General features: G+C 43.8%; 1 protein-coding gene across 3 annotated transcripts in view; it reads left to right on the top strand.

Moving 5' to 3' along the window:
• LOC110513755 overlaps positions 1 to 12,803 on the top strand; it is a 40,980-nt gene extending 28,177 nt beyond the window's left edge. For all 3 annotated transcript variants that reach the window (XM_036934332.1, XM_036934333.1, XM_036934331.1), the window contains 7 exons: positions 2,627 to 2,884; positions 2,984 to 3,229; positions 3,475 to 3,729; positions 10,913 to 11,254; positions 11,353 to 11,622; positions 12,302 to 12,385; positions 12,516 to 12,803. In XM_036934332.1, the coding sequence (XP_036790227.1) occupies positions 2,627 to 2,884; positions 2,984 to 3,229; positions 3,475 to 3,729; positions 10,913 to 11,254; positions 11,353 to 11,622; positions 12,302 to 12,385; positions 12,516 to 12,579 (1,519 nt within the window). In that variant the 3' untranslated portion in view covers positions 12,580 to 12,803. The remainder of the gene's footprint in view (positions 1 to 2,626; positions 2,885 to 2,983; positions 3,230 to 3,474; positions 3,730 to 10,912; positions 11,255 to 11,352; positions 11,623 to 12,301; positions 12,386 to 12,515) is intronic.
• The last annotated feature ends 7,310 nt before the right edge of the window (positions 12,804 to 20,113 follow it).

Genomic DNA, 20,113 nt, shown 5'->3' with positions numbered 1-20,113 from the left:
TTTCTCCAGTGCTAGCCTCCCTACACTGGCTTCCTGTTAAGGCAAAGGCTGATTTCAAGGTTTTACTGCTAACCTATAAAGCATTACATGGGCTTGCTCCTACCTATCTTTCCAATTTGGTCCTGCCGTACATACCTACACGTACACTACGGTCACAAGACGCAGGCCTCCAAATTGTCCCTATAATTTCTAAGCAAACAGCTGGAGGCAGGGCTTTCTCCTATAGAGCTCCATTTTTATGGAATGGTCTGCCTACCCATGTGAGAGACGCAAACTCGGTCTCAACCTTTATGTCTTTACTGAAGACTCATCTCTTCAGTGAGTCATATGATTGAGTGTAGTCTGGCCCAGGAGTGTGAAGGTGAACGGAAAGGCTCTGGAGCAACTTGCCGACTCTGCCTGGCCGGATACCCTCTCTCCACTGGGATTCTCTGCCTCTAACCCTATTACAGGGGCTGAGTCACTGGCTTACTGGTGCTCTTTCATGCTGTCCCTAGGAGGGGTGCGTCACTTGAGTGGGTTGAGTCAATGACGTGATCTTCCTGTCTGGGTTGGCGTCCCTCCCCTTGGGTTGTGCCGTGGCTGAGATCTTTGTGGGCTATTCTCGGCCTTGCCTCAGGATGGTAAGTTGGTGGTTGAAGATATCCCTCTAGTGGTGTGGGGGCTGTGCTTTGGAAAACTGTGTGGGGTTATATCCTTCCTGTTTGGCCCTGTCCGGGGGTATCATCGGATGGGGCCACAGTGTCTCCTGACCCCTACTGTCTCAACCTCCAATATTTATGCTGCAGTAGTTTGTGTCGGGGGGCTAGGGTCAGTTTGTTATATCTGGAGTACTTCTCCTGTCTTATCCAGTGTCCTGTGTGAATTTAAGTATGCTCTCTCTAATTCTGTCTTTCTTTCTCTCTCTTTTTCTTTCTCTCTTGGAGGACCTGAGCCCTAAGACCATGCCTCAGGACTACCTGGCATGATGACTCCTTACCTGGCCGTGCTGCTGCTCCAGTTTAAACGGTCTGTGGCTATGGAACCCTGACCTGTTTACAGGACGTGCTACCTGTCCCAGACCTGCTGTTTTCAACTCTCTAGAGACAGCAGGAGCGGTAGAGATACTCGTAATGATCGCCTATTAAAAGCCAACTGACAGTTACTCCTGAAGTGCTGACTGGCTGCACCCTCAACAACTACTGTGATTATTATTATTTGACCATGCTGGTCATTTATGAACATTTGAACATCTTGCCATGTTCTGTTATAATCTCCACCCGGCACAGCCAGAAGAGGACTGGCCAACCCTTATAGGCTGGTTCCTCTCTAGGTTTCTTCCTAGGGTTTGGCCTTTCTAGGGAGTTTTTCCTAACCACCGTGCTTCTACACCTGCATTGCTTGCTGTTTGGGGTTTTAGGCTAGGTTTCTGTACAGCACTTTGAGATATCAGCTGATGTAAGAAGGGCTATATAAATACATTTGATTTGATTTTTGAAATTTTATTTGATTGTGTCGATGGAGCCAATATATTCCCAATACCACGGGAACCTGAGGAGACTTAATTAGCAGGAATTGGATTGTATCGTTGTGGTTCCCGTAGGTTGATGAGTATTATGAGTGACCCGGCCTATAGAGTGCCCACCAAGGGCTCTAACATCCATGGGAATGGAGAGGGGTTGAGTGGGGATGTTCAGCTCAGACACCAGGGTAGCGTCCATAAAACTCTCATCGGCCCCAGAGTCGATGAGTATCTGGAGAGATTTTGACTGGTTCCCCCACAGCATGAAAAGGGTTGTGAGTAAGTTCTCTGACTCTTCGTATGTATGTATCGCCGTTCGGCTGGCCCTGCCTAGTTGCATCAGCTCGGGAAGAAGAGATGAATCGGCAGACTTTGGATACTCTCGGTAGGAACTCGGTAACGGAACCGTCGGGAACTTTCCTGGGAGGCGAAACAGATGGGTGTGTCAGGTGAACTGTTTAGTCCACCCGTTTTAGTGAACCAAAAGTATTTGGATATGTGTATTAAAGTAATCAAACATTTAGTATTTGATCTTTGAATCTACAAACCGGTTGGATACATTTGCTGTTTGTTTTGGTTTCAGTTTATTTTGTGCCCAACAGAAAGGAATGGTAAATAATGTATTGTCTCATTTTGGAGTCACTTCTATTGTAAATAAGAATAGATGATGTTTCTGAACACTTCTACATTAATGTAGATGCTACCATGGTTACAGATAGTCCTGAATAATGATGAGTGAGAAAATTACAGAGACATAAATATCATAACCTCCAAAGAAATGCAAATGCTATGGTGATTGGTTAGCATGTCTTGGTATATTAAATGCTAAACTCTCCCTGTTATTGTAATGGTGAGAGGTTAGCATGTCTTGGGGGTATGATATAAAATACTAACCCCTCCATGTTATTGTAATGGTGAGAGGTTAGCATGCTATGATATTGGTGCCTCTAACTTTTTTTAAACTTTCTCACTCATCATTATTCACGTTTCACTTTAACCTCATTCAAAGTACAGAGTCAAAACAACAACTAATGTGTCACTGTCCCAAAACTTTTGGATCACACTTTTTCCTAAATGTCTGGTTTGTCTGTTTCAAGTGACTTGCGTTTTGTCTTTTCATTCCAGGCTGAATGTGGGTGTGGCAGTGAAACTGTCCAGACTGGTTATGAGGATAGAGAGAGGTGCTACTTCACTGACTGTCCCAGAACTCTCCTTGGTCCTAAAGAGCAGCCAGACACCAGAGAGAGTGTTATCCAGGGCTCTGAGTAATGTGGTGTCCCTTCTGAGACTCTGGAAGGTTCAGTGTCTGGACCTGACTGACCTCTGGATCCAGGGTCACTCTCTCATTGCACTGCTGTGTCACCAGGGACCTCTCTCTCTTAGGTCAGTCTGAAGTTGATATTTTTTTTAAAGTAGAAATAGTAACTTCATTCATGTGTTTTTCTTCATATTTCTGACAGCCTGTATGTTCCAACCTCCTAGACTAAACTCAGAAACTTTGCAGCAGCTGACTGTAGTTGTGTATGAAGCTCAGGACAAGGAGTTGACTCAGTGGTTCCTAGAGAAGGTTGGTGGAGACCTGACCTCCTGCAGGATGGACTGGGAAGTGCTTCTCTCTCTGCTGCAGCATTCAACCCACAACATCACTGTGGACCTCAGGAAGAACAGGCTTCTAGAGAAGAACATCTCAGATCTTCTCCCCTTTCTGGGAAGGGTTACTCTCAAGAGGTGGTTGAACTTCTTTCTCTGTTCAGACTTTCTAGAAATAATAAAATAACTTTCTATCCAGTGACATGTTGTTCTGAGTTTTCCTCTGTAATATCATTAGGGTTTTATTCAAGAGGTGGGAGATCTTGATTCAATATTTATAGTCTTTAATTATTAATGTTCTATCCAGTCAGTTGTTACTATGTGAGTTATCCTTTATAAAACCTTGACATAACCACAACAATCCTTTCTCCATGTTTGTTCAGGTCCAGTTCCAGCTTTGTAAAGTCCACCATCAGACAGATCTATGACAGAGCCAGTGAATGTGTGTCCAGTTTGTTGAGTTCTTCAGACCATTGGATCAACCTGAACAGCAGAGAGCTGGACAGAGTGGACTGTACCGCTCTGTGTTTTACCCTGCAGCACAGCCACCAAGTCAAAGTCAACCTGCTGTGGACCTCCATACCACCGGGGGAGATAGAGAGCATCCTGCCTCTTCTGGACAGAGTCTCCCAACTCAGGTTTAGTTGGCACTCTTTGACCCTGCTAGAATGGATATAACTATGAGGCTTTCCACTTCCTGATTGATTTAACCTCTAATTTCACCTCTAAACCTAACCTTAGTGTAATGTACTAACCTTAAAACCTCTTAGGGATCCCCTACGGCTAGAATCCCGTTAACGGGATCGATTTGACAACATCCTGTAAATTGCGGAGTGCGAAATTCAAAAAACACTAACTTCATAATTTTAAACCTTCATGACATGTGTCTTACATCATTTAAAATATACACTTCTTGTTAATCCAGCCGCTGTGTCAGATTTCAAATAGGCTTTACAGCGAAAATTCTGACGACACACAAAAGCAATACATTCATTTTCAATCCAAGCAGAGCCATCACGAAAGTCAGAAATAGCGATAAAATGTATCACTTACCTTTGAAGATCTTCAGCTGGTTGCAATCATACGATTCCCAGAAACATCACAAATGGTCCTTTTGTTCGATAAAGTCCTTCTTTATATCCAAAAGATGTCTGTTTAGCTGGCGCGCTTAACTCAGTAATCAACCGGTTTCTCTCGTTGAAAAATGCAGACAAAGAAGTTCTAAAAGCTACCAGCAAACTTCGTTGAAACAAGTCAAACAACGTGTCTATATCACCCTTAGGTCTTAGGTTGTCTAAAATGTAAATAAATTATCATATTTCATACGGAAAGGTGTAGCGGATGCTCTAACTGGTGGCAGTGAAGTCAGTTAGCAGCAATTAGCAGTTTAATATAAATCAAAATATGGGCACAAAAACCCGACGTGCACCAGAATGAACGTGCAACAAGCACTACATAAAGCAATCACACACAATGACATAAAACAGAGGAATAAATACAGTGTGATTGGGAATGTAAACCAGGTGTGCAGGGAAAAAGACAAAACAAATGGATAATAAAAAAATGGAGCGGCGAAAGCCGATGACGCCGAACGCTGCCTGAACAAGGAGAGGAGTTGACTTTGGTGGCCCTTGACGCGTGACTCCAGCGGCACGCTCACACCGGCCTCGGGGATAACCCGGAGGGCGAGGCGCAGGGAGATCCGGCCGATGACGATGGATCTCCCGTAGAAGTTCAGGGTCCAACACATCTGCCACCAGCACCCAGCACCTCTCCTCTGGACCCCTCCCACTCCACGAGGTACTAAAGGCCCCTCACCCGACGCCTCGAATCCAGGATAGAACGGACAGAGTACGCCGGAGCCCCATGGATGTCCAGATGGGGTGGAGGAACCTCCCACACCTCAAACTCCTGGAGCGGGCCAGCCACCACCGGCCTGAGGAGAGACACATGGAACGAGGGGTTAATACAGTAATCGGGGGGAAGATGTAACCTATAACAAACCACGTTCACACTCCTAAGGACTTTAAATGGCCCCACAAACCGCGGACCCAGCTTCCGGCAGGGCAGGCGGAGGGGCAGATTTCGGGTCAAGAGCCAGACCCGGTCCCACGGTGTGACCACCGGGGCCTCACTGCGGTGACGTGACCATGGGCGGCTTCCCCTGTCTCCTCTGCTCGTCTGAACCAATCGTCCACCTCGGGAGCCTCGGTCTGACTCTGATGCCACGGTGCCAGAACCGGCTGGTACCCCAATACACATTGAAAGGGGGAGAGGTTAGTGGAGGAGTGGCGGAGCGAGTTCTGCGCCATCTCTGCCCAGGGCACAAACGCCACCCACTCCCCCTGACCGGTCCTGGCAATAGGACCGCATGAACCTGCCCACATCCTGGTTCACTCTTACTCTCAGGGTGAAAACCTGAGGTGAGACTAATCGAGACCCCCAGACGTTCCATGAACGCCCTCCAGACTCTCGAAGTGAACTGGGGACCTCGATCAGACGTTATATCCTCAGGCACCCGTAGTGCCGGAAGACGTTTGTAAACAGGGCCTCCACAGTCTGTAGAGCCGTAGGTATCCCGGGCAGAGGGAGGAGATGACAGGACTTAGAGAAACGATCCACAACGACCAGGATCATGGTGGTTCCCTGTGAGGGAGGAAGATCCGTCAAAAAATCCACAGATGTGACCAAGGCTGTTGTGGAATGGGTAAGGGATGTAGCTTACCTCTGGGCAGGTGTCTAGGAGCCTTACACTGGGCGAAGTGTAGGAGCCTTACACTGCCAAGCAGCAGGAAACAAAAACCCTCACATCCTTTGCCAAGGTGGGCCACCAGTACTTCCCAGTTAGACAGCGCACCATCCGACCGATCCCCGGATGACCAGAGATGGGTGACTTGTGGGCCCAGATCAACTGGTCCCGGACAGCAGACGGAACGTACAGACGCCCGACGGGACACTGGGGGGGAGCGGGCTCTGTACGCAATGCCTGCTCAATGTCCACGTCCAGCTCCCAGATGACCGGCACAACCAAGCAGGAAGCCTGGAGTATGGGAGTCTGATTTATGGACCGCTCCTCTGCGTCATACAGTCGGGACAGTGCGTCTGCCTTAACATTCTGGGAACCTGGTCTGTAGGACAGGGTAAAGAACATGGCCCACCTTGCCTGATGAGGATTCAGTCTCCTCGCTGCCCGGATGTACTCCAGGTTGCGGTGGTCAGTCCAGATGAGGAAAGGGTGTTTAGCCCCCTCAAGCCAATGTCTCCATGCCTTCAAAGCTTTAACTACAGCACACAACTCCGGGTCCCCCACATCATAGTTTCGCTCCGCCGGGCTGAGCTTCTTCGAGAAGAAAGCACAGGGGCAGAGCTTCGATGGCATGCCCGAATGCTGAGAGAGCACTCCTCCTATCCCAGGCTCAGACGCGTTGATCTCCACTATGAACTCCAAAGAGGGATCCGGATGGGCCAGCATGGAAGCCGAGGTAAACAGAGCCCGTAGTTGCCCAAAAGCTCTGTCCGCCTCAACCGAACACTGCAGCCGTACATGACCCCCCTTCGGTAGTGAGGTAATGGGAGCAGCCACCTGGCCAAAATCCTGGATAAATCTCCAGTAGTAATTGGCAAACACTAAACATCGATGCACCTCCTTTACCGTGTTGGGAGTCGGCTAATTACGCACGGTTGAAATGCGGTCCCTTAGGAAGTAGACTGCTTGCTGAAAGAACAGGCATTTCTCAGCCTTGACAGACAGGTCATGCTCCAATGGTCGTCCAAGTACCCTGCACACCAAGGACACATGCTCGGCACGTGTAGCGGAGTATATTAGAATGTCATCGATATACACCACTACACCCTGCCCGTGCAGGTCCCTGTCTCGTCTACAAAGGATTTGAAGACTGATGGAGCAGTCATCAACCCATACGGCATGACGAGGTACCCATAATGCCCTGAGGTGGTACTAAATGCCGTCTTCCACTCGTCTCCCTCCTGGATACGCACCAGGTTGTACACGCTCCTGAGATCCAGTTTAGTGAAAAAGTGCGCCCCGTGCATTGACTCTATCGCCATGGTAACTGTAACTGTATCTCACAGTGATTTTGAGACCTCGATAATCAATGCACGGACGCAGACCTCCATCCATAAACTGGAGGAGAAGGGTGAAGTGGGGGACCAAATATACCAGACGCAGGGATTCAGATACATACATATTTTTACAATTACAGGTTGTAACAGATCTGACAAACTTTCTAATCTCGAAAGAATATGTACAGTGGAGAGAACAAGTAGTTGATACACTGCCGATTTTATAGATTTTCCTACTTACAAAGCATGTAGAGGTCTGTAATCTTTATCATAAGTACACTTCAACTGTGAGAGACGGAATCTAAAACAAAAATCCAGAAAATCACATTGTATGATTTTTAAATAATGAATTTGCATTTTATTGCATGACATAAGTATTGATAAGTATTCATAAGTATTTGATCACCAACTAGTAAGAATTCCAGCTCTCACAGACCTGTTAGTTTATCTTTAAGAAACCCTCCTGTTCTCCACTCATTACCTGTATTAACTGAACCTGTTTGAACTCGTTACCTGCATAAAAGACACCAGTCCACACACTCAATCAAACAGACTCCAACTTCTCCTCAATGGCCAAGACCAGAGAGCTGTGTAAGGACATCAGGGATAAAATTATAGACCTGCACAAGGCTGGGATGGGCTACAGGACAGTAGGCAAGCAGCTTGGTGAGAAGGCAACAACTGTTGGCGCAATTATTAGAAAATTGAAGAAGTTCAAGATGACGGTCAATCACCCTCGGTCTTGGGCTCCATGCAAGATCTCACCTCGTGGGGTATCAATGATCATGAGTGAGGGATGAGGGTGAGGGATCAGCCCAGAACTACACGGCAGGACCTGGTCAATGACCTGAAGAGAGCTGGGACCACGTTCTCAAAGAAAACCATTAGTAACACACTACGCCGTCATCGGTTGAAATCCTGCAGCGCACGCAAGGTCACCTTGCTCAAGCCAGTGCATGTCCAGGCCCGTCTGAAGTTTGCCAATGACCATCTGGATGATCCAGAGGAGGAATGGGAGAAGGTCATGTGGTCTGATGAGACAAGAAGAGAGCTTTTTGGTCTAAACTCCACTCGCCGTGTGTGGAGGAAGAAGAAGGATGAGTAGAATCCCAAGAACACCATCTCAACCGTGAAGCATGGAGGTGGAAACATCATTCTTTGGGGATGCTTTTCTGCAAAGGGGACAGGACAACTGCACCGTATTGAGGGGAGGATGGATGGGGCCAGGTATTGCGAGATCTTGGCCAACAACCTTCCCTCAGTAAGAGCATTGAAGATGGTTCGTGGCTGGGTCTTCCAGCATGACAACGACCTGAAACACACAGCCAGGGCAACTAAGGAGTGGCTCCGTAAGAAGCATTTCAAGTTCCTGGAGTGGCCTAGCCAGTCACCAGACCTGAACCCAATAGAAAATCTTTGGAGGGAGCTGAAAGTCCATATTGCCCAGCGACAGCCCCCTGAAACCTGAAGGATCTGGGGAAGGTCTGTATGGAGGAGTAGGCCAAAATCCCTGGTATAATGTGTGCAAACCTGGTCAAGAACTACAGGAAACATATGATATCTGTAATTGCAAACAAAGGTTTCTGTACCAAATATTAAGTTCTGCTTTTCTGATGTATCAAATACTTATGTCATGCAATAAAATGAAAATTAATTACTTAAAAATCACACGCTTTGTAAGTAGGAAAACCTGCAAAATCGTCAGTGTATCAAATACTTGTTCTGTTCTGTCTCCATAACCACCGTCTCCGCTTGCGGATACATGGGACTCCTGCAGCATCTACCAGGAGATCTATCGCACAATCGCCCCGTCGATGGAGTGGTAATTGAGTCGCCATCTCTTTACAGAAGGCGAGAGCCAAATCGGCATATTCGGGGGGAATGCGCACAGTGGAGATCTGATCTGGACTTTCCACTGTGGTAGCACCAACGGAAACCACTACACACCTCCCCGATCACTCTCGCGACCACCCTGTGAAGCCCTCTGTTGCCATGAAATGATGGGGTCATGACGAGCTATCCAGGGATTGCCCAGTACCACAGGAAACACAGGAGAGTCAATGAGAAAGAGACTGATTCTCTCCTCGTGCCTTCCCTGCGTCACCTAGGCCAGGGAGATAGTAGCTAGTAGCTTCCCTGATCTGCCCGGACTCCAATGATCGACTATCCAGAGCGTGTACTGGGACAGGTCTAACCACAGGAATAACAATAATAAGGGCGAGTGCTGATAAAATTCCCAGCCGTGCCTGAATTGACGAGCGCCTAATGCGGCAAAAAAAATCAGGAAATCAAACAGGTACAAACAGTTGGTTAACAGAGGACTCTGGATGAGAGTGGTGCAGACTCACCTGGGGTGACGCCAAAGTGCCCTGTCTGCTGCCTCGACTCCCAAAGGGACCAACCCGGCACCTCTGCGGCCACAGATGGTGCACGTGAAGGCCCCTCCTCCAGCTCCTCCAGCCTCCCTACGCGCAGCCCCTCCCAGTTCCACCGAAGCGGTGGTGTTGGAAAGATGGAACCAACAGAGCCCTCTCTGGACGTCCGTGGGTGTCCAGCAGGTTATCCAACCGGATGGACAGATCCACCAGTTGGTCAAAGGTGATGCTGGCATCCCTGCAGGCCAACTCTCGTCTGACGTCCTCGCGCAGGCTGCATCGGTAATGGTCGATAAGGGCCCTGTCGTTCCATCCTGCTCCGGCTGCTAAGGTCTGGAATTCCAGGGCTCCGTCTCAGGTCGAAGCCGCTCTTCGAAGTGGTCCAACGCCGCGACTCCCCACACTCCAGAGCTCTCCCCGAGAGACATGAGACGAGTACTTCCCGAGGGAGCTGGGTGAATGGTGGCCAGGTACAGGTCCAGTTGTAATATGAACCCCTGGCACCGGTCTGCCGTCCCATCATACTCCCTGGGAAGGGAGAGATGCATGCCACTGGAACTGGATCCAGGAGGTAACGCCGGTTGCGTTGGTCGAGGCGCAGCGGATATGGCACCAAGATGTTGGATCAGTGTGATTGGGAATGTAAACCAGGTGTGCAGGGAAAAAGACAAAACAAATGGATAATAGAAAAATGGAGCAGAGATGGCTAGTAAGCCGGTGATATCGACCGCCAAACGGCGCCCGAACAAGGAGAGGTTCTTCGGTGGAAGTCGTGACAAAAGGACTGTGTTCAATATGAACGCCAAATTAGCGCGTCTCCTCCATTGCGCACAAAACCACTGATGTGACCCTTACAGTCATCACACTGTAAGTCAAAATTCCTATTCATTTTTCAAAATAATAGCCACAAAACCTTGAATAATGACAGTTGACAATTAGTGAAAGCTATATCAATTGGTGGACGGACATAGGAGATTTCTAAAGCTTTACAAAATAAAAGCCTGTGATTTAATGTTAATTTTTTCTGGTCGGATTTTCTTCAGATTTTCGCCTGCCATATCAGTTCTGATATACCCACAGACATTATTTTAACAGTTTTGGAAACTGTAGAGTGTTTTCTATCCAAATCCACCAATTGTATGCATATCCTAGCTTCTGAGTCTGAGAAACAGGAATCTTACTTTGGGCACGCCAGCTCTCCAAACTTCCGTATACTGCCCCCTAGCCCGAAGAGGTTTACCTCAGCTAGGGGTGGAATTGAAGGCATTCGCCTGGGAGTTGACCAGACTAACAGAGTTGTATTGTCTTTATCAGTGCTTTAATGTGTGGTGTTGTGTAAATAAGTCTCTCTCTCTCTCTGTAGTGTTGACAGGAGGTTACTGCTGAGTTTCCTCCAGTGCTGTGCTGCCTCTCAGTTCCAGCAGGGGGGACCATCATCACTACCAACAGCAGTATGGCTGCTCAGGTCTCTGCACTTCAGGCTGGACTTCTCCTGCTCCTCCTCTGTGGACCTGTCAGTTCAGGACCAGGAGAAGGCTCTGTGTCTGACCACTGACCACTGCAGGGCCATCCACTCTGTTCTGAAGCAGAACCAACACGGCACCCCGCTGGTTCAGAACCAGGTCCAGCTCATCCTAAGAGACTGTGAGGTGGAGGACAGAGCACTGAGGGAGCTGCTTCCCATCCTGCATATTGTCAAGCTGAGGTTAGACACACAAAGGCAAACATTTGACCAACTAATTTATCAGTAGGAGTTAAACCTACTCTGTGTCATAATGTTGACTCTCCTTCTTGTCCTCTCAGTCCCAGCAAAGCTCTGCTACTTCAGCTGCTGGACCTTGTGTGTGAGGGGATTGAAGAGGGGCTGCTGAGGCACGCAGAGTCCCTATGCAGAGCCCTGGATGGGGAGCTGGACCTCAGTGAGACCAGGCTGGACCTGAAGGCCTGTGGATCTCTGGCCCTGGTTCTGGAACACTCAGAGGGTCTGTCAAAACTGGACCTCAGCCACTGTCAACTCACAGACGACCAGCTACAGCCCCTGATCACACACCTGCATAAAGTACAAGTCCTCGAGTGAGTGGCTTTCACTGTGTGTGTGTGTGTGTGTGTGTGTGTGTGTGTGTGTGTGTGTGTGTGTGTGTGTGTGTGTGTGTGTGTGTGTGTGTGTGTGTGTGTGTGTGTGTGTGTGTGTGTGTGTGTGTGTGTGTGGACGTGTTTAACTATACTTTTGGGGACCAACTGGGAACATTTTGTTGGTCCCCACAAGGTCAAATGCTATTTCTAGGGGGTTTAGGATTAAGGTTAGAATTAGTATTAGGGTTAAAATTAGGTAGAGGATTTGGATCTATGGTTAGGTTTAGGATCTAGGGTTAGGTTTAGGTTTTTAATTAAGGTACGGGTTAGGGTCTGAATTGTATGTACCCACAAGGTTATTTGTACAAGACTGTGTGTCTATCACTACATGATAAATGTCCAATCTCTCTCTCCCTGGCTCTCCCTCTCTCTGTGTGTCTCTCTCTCGCTCTCTTGCTCTGTCCCTCTTTCTCTCTTTCTCTCTTTCTCTCTTTCTCTCTCTCTCTCTCTCTCTCTCTCTCTCTCTCTCTCTCTCTCTCTCTCTCTCTCTCTCTCTCTCTCTCTCTCTCTGTGTGTGTCTATCACTACATGATAAATGTCCGCTCTCTCTCTCTCTCTCTCTCTCTCTCTCTCTCTCTCTCTCTCTCTCTCTCTCTCTCTCTCTCTCTGTGTGTTGTAGCCTGAGCCACAATGACATCACTGATGCTCTGACTGACAGAATACTCCAACTGGTCTCTACCAACACTTCAATACACACCATACGGTAAGGGTGTGTGTGTGACAGTGAGCAGAGCATGTCTGTGTGAGATCATATGGGTGTGTATGTTGCTGGGGGCAACTATTAGAGGATAATAATAACATTAAAATAATAATGTTTTTTTTTGTCTCTACAGACTCTTCAACAACAGAATCAGGAACAGAACCGCTTTCCTGACAGACGAGAGGTTTGAGATCTGATTAAACATCAGGTCTTCGCCCAGGAAGAGGAAGAGATGGCTGTTAGGTCTTGGTCCAGGAAGAGGAAGAGATGGCTGTTAGGTCTTGGTCCAGGAAGAGGAACAGATGGCTGTCAGGTCTTGGTCCAGGAAGAGGAAGAGATGGCTATTAGGTATTGGTCCAGGAAGAGGAAGAGATGGCTGTTAGGTCTTAGTCCAAATCAAAATAAAATGTTATTGGTCACATACACATGGTTACCAGATGTTATTGGTCACATACACATGGTTAGCAGATGTTATTGGTCACATACACATGGTTAGCAGATGTTATTGGTCTCACATACACATGGTTAGCAGATGTTATTGTGAGTGTAGCGAAATGCTTATGCTTCTAGATCTGACAGTGCATCAGTATCTAACAGGTAATATCTAACACATTCCACAACAAAACCTAATATCTAACAAATTCCACCACAAAACCTAATACACACAGTCTTATAAACGAATGGGATAAGAATATATAAGTAAGTATACAATATATGGATGAGCAGTGACAGAGCGGCTAAGATGCAATAGATAGTAAAGAATATATAGTAATATATTATTTTAAATAGATAGTGAAAGATACAGTATATACATATTAGATGAGTAATGTGAAATATGTAAACATTCTTAAAGTGGCATTATTAAAGTGACTTCTGTTCCATTTATTAAAGAGGCCAATGATATCAAGTCTGTAGGTAGGCAGCAGCCTCTCTGTGCTAGTGGTGGCTGTTTAACAATCTGATGGCCCTGAGACAGGAGCTGTTTTTCAATTTCTCTGTCCCAGCTTTGATGCACCTGTACTGACCTCGCGTTCTTGATGATAGCAGGGTGAACAGGCAGTGGCTCGGGTGGGTATTGTCCTTGATGATCCCTTTTGCCTTCTTGTGACATCGGGTGGTGTAGGTGTCCTGGAGGGCAGGAAGTTGCCCCCGGTGATGCGTTGTGCAGACCGCACCACCCTCTGGAGAGCCCTGCGGTTGCAGGCGGTGCAGTTGCTGTACCAGACGGTGATACAGCCTGACAGGATGCTCTCAATTGTGCACCTGTAAAAGTTAGTGAGGGTTTTCGGTGACAAGACCATTTTTCTCAGCCTCCTGAGGTTGAAACATACAGTGGGAGATATTAAAAAGTGATTCAAGTAATGCAGTAAAATGGTTCAGAATGTTTTAATGTTGGTTGCTTTAAGGTACGATGCTTGTAGACTGTGTTGGTTAGGTTTAACTTGTTGGTACTACCCATCCTGGGTCCGGGAGCATTGTCATCAATTGACACGAATTAGCATAATGCAACGGACATAAATATTACTAGAAAACGTTGGTTATAATCCTCAAGGTGTTTTTCAAATATCTATTTGATAATATATCAACCGGGACTGGTGGCTTCTTAGTAGGAAAGAGAGAAACAATGGCCGCATTTGTCCTTTACGCACAAAACACTCTGCGAGACTTCAGCTGACGAATGATGCAATGTTGACGTTCAGGCTCATTTTTCTAAATAAAAGCCTGAAACAATTAGGGAAGCCATAGAAAAAGGAATCTGGTTGATACCTCATTCACTGCTCAATAGAACGCAGAGCTTCTAAATAAGAGTCCCTGCCGGATTGGATTTTTCTCCGGCTTTCGCCTGCAATATCAGTTCTGTTATACTCACAGACAATATTTTTACAGTTTTGGAAACTTTAGAGTGTTTTCTATCCTAAGCTGCCAATTATATGCATATTCTAGCATCTTGTCCTGACAAAATAGCCCGTTTACTTCGGGAACGTTATTTTTCCAAAAATTAAAATAGTGCCCCCTAGTTACAAGAGGTTAAAGGACAAGGCCTTAGGGTCTGTAGGATGTTGGTAATGACATGTTATAATGATGAAATGGTCTAATGTTAAAATGTTAAAAAATGTTGAATGTTTAGGAAGTAATGGGAAGAAAAGGTTAGAGTGGGATTATAATTGAGTAGGGAATGTTAATGTTTAGAAATAAATGTTTTAAAAGTTAATGGAGTGTACTCCATATTGATAATGGAGTGTACTAAGGGTGCTGGCTTGCTTTGGGAATCCCCCGGTCAGAGCAGCCAGGAGGAGGCATCCTGTCAAGACGTCCTGCCTATGTGAGGAAAGATGGGGGTTAGTGGGTGCTGAAAGAGCACCTTTTGAGTGATGGCCGCATTAGGTGTTAACCACTGAGCGTATCTTTCGAGGATGTTAGCCACAATGAGTTAACAGAAAGGAAGATGGAGGGTATAAAGGAGGCATGATTTTGGAGAAGGGTACAACTCTCTATTAGCTAGAAGAACCTGCTGGAAGAAGATTCTTGCTGTATTATTATACTCATATCTTATTTATTTATATTATATTTTTATTAATTATTATTTTATTATTTTTGTATTATTTATATTTACTACTGGGGGATATAGGCTGGTCTACTGGGGGATATAGGCTAGTCTACTGGAGGATATAGGCTGGTCTACTAGGGGATAGAAGGGGATATAGGCTGGTCTACTGGGGGATATAGGCTAGTCTACTGGAGGATATAGGCTGGTCTACAAGAGGATATAGGGGGATATAGGCTGGTCTACTGGGGGATATAGGCTAGTCTACTGGAGGATATAGGCTGGTCTACAAGGGGATATAGGGGGATATAGGCTGGTCTACAAGGGGATAAAGGAGAATATAGGCTGGTCTACTTAAGTTTACCTCATTGATAGAAGTGTGTTAAAGTAGCTGGTAGAGTTTTTAGACGCCAACTGAGGGACTGAGGGGGGAGACAATAAACAGTGTATTATTATTATTAGTCCAAATAACAGGAACAGGACCACAACAGTAGCCACCAAAACAACAGGAACGCAGTCCAGAAAAAACACCTGTTCCACAGAACAAATCAAAACGCAACCCAAACAAATGACAGCTACACAAACAATCCCGCACGAAACCAAGAGGCTAGGGCGAGATTAAATACCCCACTAATAACCTAAACTAGACACAGGTGAACAACAAAACTAAACGAAAAAGAAAAGGGATCGGTGGCAGCTGGTAGCTAGTAGACCCGGCGACGACGACCGCCGAGCACCGCCTGTACAGGGAGAGGATCCACCTTCGGTGGAAGTCGTGACAGGTATAGATAAAATCAAATTGTATTGGTCACATACACATATTTAGCAGATGTTATTGCAGGTGTAGCGAAATGCATGACGGAGTCGTAAGAGGGGGGATTCTGGGCTAAACCAACCCTGGGCTAAACCAACCGAGCACCCCGTCATAGTGATCTACAGCAGAAACTCTGTCCTGGATGATCCTGAAGAAGTGCAGGGTTTATAGAGTGAGGGCTAGGCAGCGTAGGCATTAGGCTCTGAGGATAGCCCACTTTACTGTAAGGCCCTTACTGTTGATTCTGAGGCACAGTCCCTAGCTATAGACTAGCTCAGTGGTAATGTCAGAGTGGCAGATCTGTAGAGGTTAAATGTGTTGTCATTTCCTATCGAGAACTAAATCTACCAGACTGCAAATGTTTTGGCAATTCCTATAGAAAAAGAAATCTACTAGACTGGAAATGTGTTGGCATTTCCTACAAACAACTAAATCTACTAGACTGTAAATTTGTCAGCATTTCCTATAGACAACTAAATCTACTAGACTGTAAATGTGTTGGCATTTCAAATAGACAACTAAATCTACTGGACTGTAAATGTGTTGGCATATCCTTTCGACAATTAAATCTACTAGACTGTAAATGTGTTGACATTTCCCATATAAAACTAAATCTACTAGACTGTAAATGTGTTGTCATTTCCTTTAGACAACTAAATCTACTAGACTGTAAATGTGTTGGCATTTCCTATAGACAACTAAATCTACTAGACTGTAAATTTGTCAGCATTTCCTATAGACTACTAAATCTACTAGACTGTAAATGTGTTGGCATTTCAAATAGACTACTAAATCTACTACACTGTAAATGTTTTGGCATTTCCTTTAGACAACTAAATCTACTAGACTGTAAATTTGTCAGCATTTCCTATACACAACTAAATCTACTGGACTGTAAATGTGTTGGCATTTCCTTTCGACAATTAAATCTACTAGACTGTAAATGTGTTGACATTTCCCATATAAAACTAAATCTACTAGACTGTAAATGTGTTGTCATTTCCTTTAGACAACTAAATCTACTAGACTGTAAATGTGTTGACATTTCCTATATAAAACTAAATCTACTAGACTGTAAATGTGTTGACATTTCCTATATAAAACTAAATCTACTAGACTGTAAATGTGTTGTCATTTCCTTTAGACAACTAAATCTACTCGACTGTAAATGTGTTGTCATTTTCTATAGACTACTAAGTCTACTAGACTGTAAATGTGTTGACATTTCCTATATAAAACTAAATCTACTAGACTGTAAATGTGTTGTCATTTCCTTTAGACTACTAAATCTACTAAACTGTAAATGTGTTGGCATTTCCAATAGACTACTAAATCTACTAGACAGTAAATGTTTAGTCATTTCCTATACACAACTAAATCTACTGGACTGTAAATGTGTTGGCATTTCCTTTCGACAACTAAATCTACTAGACTGTAAATGTGTTGTCATTTCCTATAGACAACTATATCTACTAGACTGTAAATGTGTTGGCATTTCCTATAGAAAACTAAATCTACTAGACTGTAAATGTGTTGGCATTTCCTACAGACAACTAAATCTACTACACTGTAAATGTGTTGTCATTTCCTATAGAAAACTAAATCTACTAGACTGTAAAAGTGTTGGCATTTCCTATAGTCTACTAAATCTGCTAGACTGTAAATGTGTTGTCATTTCCTATAGACAACTAAATCTACTAGACTGTAAAAGTGTTGGCATTTCCTATAGTCTACTAAATCTACTAGACTGTAAATGTGTTGTCATTTCCTATAGACAACTAAATCTACTAGACTGTAAATGTGTTGTCATTTCCTATAGACAACTAAATCTACTAGACTGTAAATGTGTTGACATTTCCTATATAAAACTAAATCTACTAGACTGTAAATGTGTTGTCATTTCCTTTAGACAACTAAATCTACTCGACTGTAAATGTGTTGTCATTTTCTATAGACTACTAAGTCTACTAGACTGTAAATGTGTTGACATTTCCTATATAAAACTAAATCTACTAGACTGTAAATGTGTTGTCATTTCCAATAGACTACTAAATCTACTAGACAGTAAATGTTTAGTCATTTCCTATACACATCTAAATCTACTGGACTGTAAATGTGTTGGCATTTCCTTTCGACAACTAAATCTACTACACTGTAAATGTGTTGTCATTTCCTATAGAAAACTAAATCTACTAGACTGTAAAAGTGTTGGCATTTCCTATAGTCTACTAAATCTGCTAGACTGTAAATGTGTTGTCATTTACCAATAGACAACTAAATCTACTAGACTGTAAAAGTGTTGGCATTTCCTATAGTCTACTAAATCTACTAGACTGTAAATGTGTTGTCATTTCCTATAGACAACTAAATCTACTAGACTGTAAATGTGTTGTCATTTCCTATAGACAACTAAGTCTACTAGACTGTAAATGTGTTGGCATTTCCTATAGTCTACTAAATCTACTAGACTGTAAATGTGTTGGCATTTCAAATAGACTACTAAATCTACTACACTGTAAATGTTTTGGCATTTCCTATACACAACTAAATCTACTGGACTGTAAATGTGTTGGCATATCCTTTCGACAATTAAATCTACTAGACTGTAAATGTGTTGACATTTCCCATATAAAACTAAATCTACTAGACTGTAAATATGTTGACATTTCCTATCTAAAACTAAATCTACTAGACTGTAAATGTGTTGCCATTTCCTATATAAAACTAAATCTACTAGACTGTAAATGTGTTTGCATTTCCTACAAACAACTAAATCTACTTGGCTGTAAATGTGTTGTCATTTCCTTTAGAAAACTAAATCTACTAGACTGGAAATGTGTTGGCATTTCCTATAGAAAACTAAATCTACTAGACTGCAAATGTGTTGGCATATCCTATAGACACCTAAATCTACTAGACTGTAAATGTGTTTGCATTTCCTACAAACAACTAATTCTACTAGGCTGTAAATGTGTTGTCATTTCCTTTAGACAACTAAATCTACTACACTGTAAATGTGTTGTCATTTCCTATAGAAAACTAAATCTACTAGACTGTAAATGTGTTGTCATTTCCTTTGGACAACTAAATCTACTACACTGTAAATGTGTTTGCATTTCCTATAGAAAACTAAATCTACTCGACTGTAAATGTGTTGTCATTTCCTGTATAAAACTAAATCTACTAGACTGGAAATGTGTTGGCATTTCCTTTCGACAACTGAATCTACTAGACTGTACATTTGTCAGCATTTCCTTTAGACAACTAAATCTACTCGCCTGTAAATGTATTGGCATTTCCTATAGAAAACTAAATATACTCGACTGTAAATGTGTTGGCATTTCCTATAGAAAACTAAATCTACTCGACTGTAAATGTGTTGTCATTTCCTTTATAAAACTAAATCTACTAGACTGGAAATGTGTTGGCATTTCCTATAGAAAACTGAATCTACTAGACTGCAAATGTGTTGGCATATCCTATGGACTACTAAATCTACTAGACTGTAAATGTGTTGGCATTTCCTATAGACAACTAAATCTACTAGACTGTAAATGTGTTGTCATTTCCTTTAGACAACTAAATCTACTACACTGTAAATGTGTTGTCATTTCCTATAGAAAACTAAATCTACTAGAATGTAAATGTGTTGGCATTTCCTATAGACTACTAAATCTACTAGACTGTAAATGTGTTGGCATTTCCTATAGACTACTAAATCTACTAGACTGTAAATGTGTTGGCATTTCCTTTCAACAACTGAATCTACTAGACTGTACATTTGTCAGCATTTCCTATAGACAACTAAATCTACTCGCCTGAAAATGTATTGGCATTTCCTATAGAAAACTAAATCTACTCGACTGTAAATGTGTTGGCATTTCCTATAGAAAACTAAATCTACTCGACTGTAAATGTGTTGTCATTTCCTGTATAAAACTAAATCTACTAGACTGTAAATGTGTTGTCATTTCCTATAGAAAACTAAATCTACTATACTGTAAATGTGTTGGCATTTCCTACAGACAACTAAATCTACTAGACTGTAAATGTGTTGTCTTTTCCTATAGGCATCTAAATCTACTACACTCTAAATGTGTTGTCATTTCCTATAGAAAACTAAATCTACTACACTGTAAATGTGTTGTCATTTCCTATAGACAACTAAATCTACTAGACTGTAAATGTGTTGGCATTTCCTATAGAAAACTAAATCTACTCGACTGTAAATGTGTTGTCATTTCCTATAGACTACTAAATCTACTAGACTGTAAATGTGTTGGCATTTCCTTTCGACAACTGGCTCTACTAGACTGTAAATTTGTCAGCATTTCCTATAGACAACTAAATCTACTCGCCTGAAAATGTATTG

This window comes from Oncorhynchus mykiss, chromosome 10 (genome assembly GCF_013265735.2).
Source record: "Oncorhynchus mykiss isolate Arlee chromosome 10, USDA_OmykA_1.1, whole genome shotgun sequence".
NCBI classification, from domain to species: Eukaryota; Metazoa; Chordata; class Actinopteri; order Salmoniformes; family Salmonidae; genus Oncorhynchus; species Oncorhynchus mykiss.
The sequence above is the reverse complement of the archived record's forward strand: the minus strand, read 5'-3'. Positions and strand labels throughout refer to the sequence as shown.